At 39.1% G+C, this 9,342-nt stretch overlaps 1 protein-coding gene across 2 annotated transcripts; it reads right to left on the bottom strand.

Moving 5' to 3' along the window:
- Positions 1-4,340: 4,340 nt before the first annotated feature.
- LOC118921092 (olfactory receptor 4C13-like) lies at positions 4,341-8,457 on the bottom strand. Of its 2 annotated transcripts, XM_057490324.1 has the most exons (2): positions 8,447-8,457; positions 4,341-5,259 (listed from the first exon to the last, which is right to left on the bottom strand). In XM_057490324.1, the coding sequence occupies exons 1-2, from the start codon at positions 8,455-8,457 to the stop codon at positions 4,341-4,343; spliced, it is 930 nt and encodes a 309-aa protein (XP_057346307.1). The 2 variants fall into 2 exon arrangements, with proteins under 2 accessions (XP_057346307.1, XP_057346306.1); XM_057490323.1 differs by lacking the exon at positions 8,447-8,457 and having other exon boundaries at positions 4,341-5,279.
- Positions 8,458-9,342: the final 885 nt, after the last annotated feature.

The following is a 9,342-nucleotide window of genomic DNA, read 5'->3' as shown; positions in this document are numbered from 1 at the left end:
TGCTGATGGACAGTAACTGCAATGGGTTATGGGGGGGACTCGATAATAAGGGCGAATGTAATAACCACATTGCTTTTCTTGTGAAAACTTCGTAAGAGTGTCTATCAACGATACCTTAAAAAAAAATAGCCATCATAAGTCCATTGCTTCAACTTAGCCCCTAGGTACATCTCTTTAAAGCATACTTAATCTCCAAATAAAGTCATTACTGAGGTCATAATTTGAGCTAACATTATACAACTGTCCTGTGTACAACTGAAAATGCACAAACCCTACCCAAAAGGGAAGGTGTAGTCTTTGAGTTGTTTGCTCTTCTCCTTAATATCCTGTATCTTCAATACTGTGATAGTAAACTGAAAATACTAAAATACTGTGGTGGAAAGTCAAGATTCTTATGTTACATGATAAGGTAATAAGAGAGGAAAGAAAATAAAGATACTGGCTCTAAGTATATATTCACATATGTAAACATATAGTAGAAGGAGGACAAACAACAATTATAGTCTTGGTTTTGTAAGTGGTCACACCATTATAGATGTTTTTTCTGTTACTCGTTTGTGTTCAGTGTGCCCTCAGCAGGCTCCAGAGCTGGTCATGGTTCTTCACCTGGTGGGGTGACACAGGCCTTCACTGCTGAAGGGTCTGGGCCATTAGTAGCTCTGCCTCGATTGGGTTGTTGTGGTTTTCCATTGACCTTAATCTCTGGTAAGACTTGAATAGGTTTCCTGTCTATTTCTCTTCTAGGAGCACCATGATAAACTAGCAACACTGTTAGTCCACTGCTGTTGATTATTCTGACGGCTGCTTTCACTCCGCTGCCCCTTATGGTAACCATGCCCCACCTGGCCTTGGAGGGTTGAGTGGCACCACTTGGCTACTGCTACTTGGGATCAAATGACTCACATTGCTTTTAGATTTCCCAGTCCTGTGACCATAGATCCCACCAGAGATCAGCCTACAGAAAACAGCAATCACAGAGCTTTTCAAGTACGCTGGGGCTTCCCCTACACATTCATTTCTTATGGTAATGATCAAAGGGATGCCTTCTGGGCCTCCCTGTGTGGTTAAGCAGATCTTAAAGGATAAATACATTCTAACTCTCCACTCTCCCTTTGAACCTCTTCCTCTGTATCAAACCAAGGCAAGTCTGGCATTTCTAACTTGCTCACTGTGGCCACCTTCTGGTTCGTGTTCTAGTCACCAACGACACTGACTGACAGCCTTTCTTGACTTCCCTGGCTGCCACACTGAGTGAGGAATCTCTCCATAGAGGGCCCGTGCCGATACATTTCTCATGATCGAATTTTACATTTGTTCTCTAATTATCCCACACCTTAGTATCCATTGCTGTATATATTCCACAGAATTCTTTCTGTGTAAATTAGGAAACTCAAGTAGTAATTTGGAATGTAGTGCACCTCCTCACGGGTCACACTTGGTGCGTCACCTTAGGGCCCTCGTGGGAGTTGAGACTAGTTCCAAGTCTAGAAGGAGAGGGGCGGTGGGGGTGTGTCCCGCGGAGAATCAGCTTTCTCTCATGGCAACTGCCTCAAGGTGGGCCATTGCAGTTTCCTCAGACAACGCGGGTCAGTCATTCAGACTGAGGTGGAGAAGCTCTCTCACTGACGAGGACGGTTCATCCTCTGTTTCCTGGATCTTCCAGTAATCTAGGTCAGAATGTAGTTTTCATCCATCACTCTTCTTTCTCAAATCTTCACCCTAAATACAGTTCTTTTGTTTGTAACTCCTAAATACTTCTTGATCCATTCGCTCTCTCTCCATGTTTAGATTCCCTGGATGAAGATCCTGAGATGGCACTTTTATGAAAGTGATTTGTACTGAGTAGGACTGAGGAAAGCTGAGGACAGCAGGGAGAAGAAAGGATGCAGTCCTGCCTGGAGCCTGGAGTCTGGCTTCAGCCTGGAGCTACGGAAGCTCTGGGCTATCATGGTACTAGACCTGGTTCCGCCTTGAAGCAAAGGGACCAGCATGCTTTAACCCCATTCCAGTCGTTTATTGGTCGGCGGTGGGTTCTGCGGTAACGGTCATAACCCCCCAGGTGCGGCAGCTCCAACTTTCTCTAGTGCAGGTGGACAGGGAAAGATGGGGCTCCGGCTCTCAGCAGCCCGGCGCAGCGGCTGGAGCGCAGGTGCGCTGGCCTGTGACGGGCCCAGGGCTGGGAGCAGCAGGTCCCACCGAACGCCGCCTCCCCACGGGCACCGCCAGAGTCCAGGCCTCCCTCCTTTCGCACCCATAGCATTGCAGTAACCTAACTGCTCTCCATCTCCCAGTCTTGGCCCCTTCAGCCCGTTTCCCACTCCGATAACCTATAAGTTACTGTCTAAAACTCAAATAACCTGCACCACTCACTTGTTTAAAAGACCTCCCAATGTTTTCCCCAGGTTACTTAGCATTGAGCTTTAACACAATTATGAGAACTTTCTTGATCTTCCTCTTCTGTCTCTCCTGCTTCATATCTTGCTGTTTACCCTTTATAAGCTCAGTGCCCAGCATGGTCACCGACACACAATAGGTGTTCAACAAATAATTGTTGAGTGAATAGATTAATTAGCACCCACAGCTATGTTGAATTGATTAGGTTTCCTGTATCGCCATTTCCACCTTCTGAGCTTTGTAGCGCAGTCTTTCTCCTGGAATGTTCTCACTCCATCTGGTGCCTATTTGCTCTGCTGACTGTTCTTTGTGTTTTGGGTCCCATTATTTTCTTTTCACCCTGGAACCCTTCCTGACACCTTATGTCTTTCTTGTGTGTCCCTAAATCATGCTTTCATAGCACCTGGGTCTCCACTCTCTTACCATTTATAACATAATATTGGAATTTCAAGCTCCCTTTCGGATTTCTCTCAGTGGATCGTAAGCTCGGTGATGGTGAGATCTGCACATTTCTTTATGTACCACTGAAGCATCAGAAACTATCAAGGTGCCTGATACTTTCTTTGAGCTCAAATGTATTTGTTAATTAATAAATAAAGGGTGGAAAGAATGAATGTATTTATTCTGGAATTACTTTGTTTAGAGATGGAGCAACATATTTTTTTAAGTAGCTTTTCATAATGAAATGTTACAGAAAACAAACCAATTAGCAGAGAAAAATAACAAACAGCCCACATTCAAGAGAAAATCTGAGAGCAGGGAGAATATCAAGGCATACTATTTGCTTCATTACTGAGAATCTCAGTTTCATTATCTTTCTCATTTCACAGTTGGAACAGGAGTTAAATTATGGTTCCCATAAGAAATCTTGTTAGAATCCTCCTTAGAGTCTTCACCAAAAAAGAAAAACAATCCCTATTCTTCAGTATCACTGTTTGCTCTATATTTTAATGAATTTTTTCATCTTCCTTTATACTTACATTTATTCATTCAATACTTATCATGCACCAGACATTATTCTACTTGCAGACACTATCATTAAGTAGCAGGCTAGTACTTTATAGAGTATGAATGTCTATTTAATAAATAGGAATTCCTTCTGACATTGAAATATTCTTTTAATCTAAAATATAAAAATTAATTCACACTATATAAAGGGTGATCAGGAGAAGATGGTGACATTAGCAAAGCAAAGTGATTCTGAAGCCTACAAGGAAATCTGGAAATCTGGTGCACTGTCACTTTCTCCTTAGAGGTTAAATGACCCTTTGCTTTTATATTCTTAGAGTAGTTACATACCACAGTATTACAGATTATAGTTAGCTTATTGTCATCACTTATGGCTACATAAAAATGAGCAGACTATGAAAAGTTAGAATTCAGTTATAAGTAATGAACAAATATATAATTAATATGTAAATAAATATATAGTCTTCAGCACAATCGCAGGCTCAGTAAATTGTAACTAGCAGGGTGATCTCACCTTGCCATCATGGTTGCCTGGCAGTGTGTCACAGAAGCTAAGAGCATGGCTGGAGAAATCAGGTTGGTTTTGCTTACTGGCCCTCCAGTACATCTCTGGATACTTTCCTCAGTAAAATGGGGGTAATACAAATGCTTACCACTTTGGGTTATTGTAGAAATTACTACTCAATACCAATATATTTTTTATTTATTTAATTTTTGTGTGTGTGTTAAAATGAAAGTGTATGGATCCACATACATGAATGAAGGCAGTAGAACTAATTTCATAAAATTTCCCAAATATGCAAAGAGTGTTCTTCAGTTATGTTTTTATCCCATTGCTTGAATCCTTTCAATATAAAATTATATGATGTATAGCAGTTCCTATTTTCTTTATCACATAAGTATTTCTTGCTGAGATCTTCCAAAATGTTCTTTGGTCCTTTGCCTCAGTTGAATCAATATCAGGGCTCCAGGGACACTTATTTGTCAGTTGTAATGGATTTCCTACTAAACCATTTTCTAATGGCATCTTTCATCTGGTTATTTCTCAAGGTATAGATTAAGGGGTTTAACACAGGGGTTATCATGGTGTAGAATGCAGTGACAGCTTTATCAATTGATAAAGTAGCTGCAGGTCTTATGTACACAAATATGCAGGGAACAAAGAATAAGACCATGGCTGTGATGTGGGAGACACAGGTGGAGAGGGCTTTGTGCCTCGCCTCCAAGCTATGGTTAAGTAGAGAGCACACAATGACCACACAAGACACTGCCAAGAGGAGAAAGTTTAACGTACAGAGAAATCCACCATTGGTAGCAACAAAGAGCCCTAGAGTGTGGGTGTCAGTGCAGGAAAGATTGAGTAAAGGAATCAGGTCACACATGAAGTGATCTATGATGCTAGGGCCACGGAAGGGTAATCGGAAGATGAAAAGTATCTGTATGGTTGCATGAAGAAAGGCTCCCACCCACACCACTCCCACTAGCAGGCCACACACCTGCCGATTCATGATGGTTGTATAGTGCAAGGGTTTGCAGATGGCCACATAGCGGTCATAGGCCATCACGGTCAGCAGGGTGACATCAGCACCTCTAAAGAAGTGTTCCCCAAAGATCTGGGTCATGCACCCATTGAAAAGGATGGTCTTCTTCTCACGGAGTGAATCTACAATCAGCTTAGGGGCACTTACAGAGGAATAGCAGGCATCAATAAAGGAGAGATAGGCCAGGAAGAAGTACATGGGGGTTTCCAATAATGGGCTGGCAGCGATGGTGACCAAGATGAGCACATTTCCTACCTCAGAAAAAATGTAGATGAGAAAAAACACAACTAGTATGATTCCCTGCATCTTTGGGTTCTCTGTGAGGCCCAGTAGAACAAATTCTGTCATGTTGTTTCTATTTGTCCACATTTTCATATTATCTTAATTACATTACCTGAAAAAAATTAGTTTTTATTAACATAACCTTCAATTTATTAAGCTTCTCCATCTAACACATATTAACTACCTAGATTCTATTGAAGGTGAATTCTTGTGAGGGTTTTTGAGAGAGTAAATAGCTCTGAGTTCTTGGATATTACTTAAATTATCTCCTGAGTAAAGATTCTGTGAAGAGTGTGGACATGAGGAACTTTTGCGGACACAGAGGCAGTGATCATTTGTGAACACGTAGTCGTCTGAAGCAGCTTAGAGCCTAACATGAAGTTGTAGCTCATGCATATCCTGGCAGGTAAGTAAGAAAAGGGAGGTAGAACATGGATTTAAAGGCTATAAATGCAAAGCTAAGGATTCTTCCCTGTACTCATTGGAGATGGGGGACCATAAAGAGGAATTGAGAATATGAATGGACAGATGAAGAGGAATTTTAGGAAAGGGAATTCTTGGATATAACTCTGCTAATGATCTTGGGGTGTCTTGGATGAAGTGGTTTGAGGTTCAGTAAGAGGACGGAAGTCAGAGACAGAGACTCCAGTGTCAGAGTATTTATAATATATTCATATAGTATAATATAATGAAGGGTAGCAGGGTATTGGTGAAGGGAATTAAATGAAAGGATCCCGGAGCTAGTGTGAAGAATGTGTAATGCATGTAGTTTAATTCTCATACCATTATGATAGCTAATAAACATACTTTCAGTAATTGATTGCTATGTGCAAAGCATGTAGCGACCTTTATGGTTGGTATTATTTCAACCATTCAGCAAATGAGGAAACAATCTCAGAGGCTATGTTAGTAGTAATAATAATGGTAATACTAACTAAAACTTACTGAATACTTACTGTGCTCCAAGTATTTTGCAGACATTTGGTTATGGAATTCTCACTACAAACCTAAGAGATGATTACCATTTTCATTCTTATTTTACAGAGTAGGAAATAAGAGCATAGAAAAGTTAAGTGTTCTGCTCAAGATAAAGCAAATAATAAAGGGCAGAGTTAAGCTTAGGTCAGATTACCCTTGGTAACTTTTTCTTCCTCCAAACTCTTAATCCATGCCCTACATTGTTATAATAAACAATGTTGAAATAGTAATCTCTTTAGTGTAACGAAACAATTTCATCAACAGATGCACACACACACATACACACACACACTAACATATTGGAATCTCCAGATATTAATAAAAATGTGGCAGTGCTTTCACTGAAAGTCACTTTTGTCTTGGCCTCTCCCTTAGCCCCATTTCCTGCCTCCTGGGCTCCTGACTGTTCTGCCGAATGTTGAAAATGACAGCCACAGTGGTGTGTATTGGTTTGAGAATCGGAAAGATGGACTGAAATCTGCCTCTTCCACTTGCAACTTCTTTCTCCTGGAGGTACTTCTTGGATCTTTAGTCCTTCTTTCCTCATCTATAAGGTGAGAATAAAATATCCACTTGACAGGGTGTTAGTGAGAATTGATAGAGGAAAGATACATGAACATATTCTCCACACTGCTGTGGACACACAGAGGACTCATTTATTATGATTGTGTATGTATGCTCTAAGACAGGAAGAATTTCATTTTGAGTGATGATACAGAGAAACATTTAACCATGCCGAAGGTCAGGATTCATCTCCAATTCTACTTTTAAAGAGGCCACAGAGACTCATGTTACACATCCTCGGAAGGGCGCTCCACGTTCATGCTTAGACCAAACAACTGATGATTTGTGTCATTTGATATTCATATTTAGGCCTTTTCTGCGGGTGAAATGTACTTAAATTTTGTTTTCAGTCTCATGATTAGTCTTGATTATTAAAGGAGATGTCTCATTTGGGCAAAGGAAAGTGTTTAATATTAGGGAACTGGGTCCCACCTTTACTTAGTATCTGTGAGACTCCAATTCTTCATCTCTCAAGATAGGTTAACATTATTTGCAAACTATCTTTTGAAGAATTAGCATGAGGATAAATGCCCTATTACTATATTTGAAAAGTGTTGAAACATAGTGATTATATATATACATAAAGTAAAAATCTTTGAGCTGCATCTGCCCCATTAAAAAACTTACCGTACAGAGTTAGATGAACTTAATTATGTTTGGAGGTGCTCAGAAACAATCCTTCTTCAAACTGACCTCTTCTTGAAATAAGTAGCTTTCATTATGAAAGATGTGACATACTCAGAAAGAAACTACTCAGACTATTTAACATCAAAGTTGTTAAGAAAGTGTTTTTATAAATCTAAATCTCCTTTCTTCTTGCCTATAGCCTCAGAAATTTTCATAGAAACCTGTATTTGAATTTAGAATGGATGCATTTGAAACACTACAGATAAATGATCATCTATAGATGGCTCCGATCCTGTAGGCAAGGGTGAGAATGAGTGGAGGAGACACATTCAGATGGGTCATTTCCCCCGTGATGAATCTTGTTCTGCAGATGTGGTCAACAAAAATCATTTCCCCTTGAACTGCATGGATATTTAAGGCTAAGGACCTTGTAGTTGCTACTTTCTCTCCCAGGAATTAATTATCTCTTCTGCTGGAAAGACTTTATCTTAGAAACATATTCTAGAGACACGTGTTAGGGAAACACCCTTTTTTGAATTTTAATGGGGAATTGTATTCCCTGAACTTGGAACCTAAACAAGTGTGTCTCCTTCCTCTGTCTGAACTTGAGTTTCTAAGGAGTTGAATGTCATGTGAATAGCAAGGTGGCCCAAGTCCAGTGTGGGAACCAGTACTGAGGTTACGCTGTGGGCTCCCATCTCGGGCAGAACTTCTCTCCCCACGTCACCATTAAACCCTCTGGAAGCCCCCTGTTGATTGCTTGAGAGATAAAGGAGGGAGGGTGCAGCTGCCACTTGGAAGTTTTTGATGCCAAAAACTGTTTTTCACAGTCATCAGAGGGTTATGCAAGCAAACAGAAACTCTAAGTTATCTTTGGGACCCATGGTATGGTGGGTATGGAATAGCAGACAGACTGAGAATGCAGACAGATGTCAAAACAGATGAAGAGAGCTCCAATTTCAAACACAAGAAGTGTTCCACGTTCTTGTCACTTAGTATTTTAGTTATTTTCATTTTAGTCTTTCTACATGATATGCAGTGATAAATTATTGTGACTAGTTTGTTTTTCCTGATGACTAATGATGTTAAACATTTTTTTCATGTTCTGATTGCCCAGTTGTGTATCTTATTTTTTAGTAAGTTTAAAATTTCTTTTCATGTCCTTTGCATAATTTAAAAATAGTAATTCCAGGTTTCTTATTACTATGTTGTAAATATTCTTTATGTATTCTAGATATATGTCTTTTGTCACATATATATTTTATCTGTATAACTATATAGATAATTTGTATATATAATTAAAAAGTTAAAGCTATATATATATTTATAAAAGTGTAAAGTTATGTGTAAGTATAGTTTTTTATTTATAAATTTTTATTAAAATAAATTTATATTTAATTTTAATTTCAATAAACAGTAATAATAAATAATCATTTTACATTTTATTAAAATTTATATTTATATTTAAGTAGAGAGTTTTCTTCTAGGCTGTGGATTATCTTCTCTTTTTTAAAAGGATGACATCTGACGAACATTTAAAAATAACTAACTATTCACTTTTTAACTTTTTCTTATGGTATATGCTTAAACTGTGTGAATCTAATAAATATTGATCTACCCTAAAGTCTATTGTGGTCTTTTGCCCAATTTTAATTGGGTTATTTGGGATTTTTTCTTTTAGGTTGTATGAGTTTATTATATATTTTGGATATTAACTCCTTATCAGTTACATGATTTGCAAATATTTTTCCCATTCTGTAGGCTGCCTTTCAATTTATTAATTGTTCCCTTTGCTGTGCAGAACTCTTCAGTTTAATGTAGTCCTATGTATTGATTTTAGATTTTCTTACCTGCATTTTTGGTGTCCAACCCACGAAATCATATCCAAGACATGTAGTCCGGGCTGTTCACACATCTGTGTGAGGACCTATGAGCTGCAGAAGACAGAAAGGAGGGACCCAGCCAGGAAACTGTGCTTGTGCTCTGG

Source organism: Manis pentadactyla, chromosome 13 (genome assembly GCF_030020395.1).
Source record: "Manis pentadactyla isolate mManPen7 chromosome 13, mManPen7.hap1, whole genome shotgun sequence".
NCBI lineage: Eukaryota > Metazoa > Chordata > Mammalia > Pholidota > Manidae > Manis > Manis pentadactyla.
This window is presented reverse-complemented; position numbering and strand designations above follow the sequence as displayed.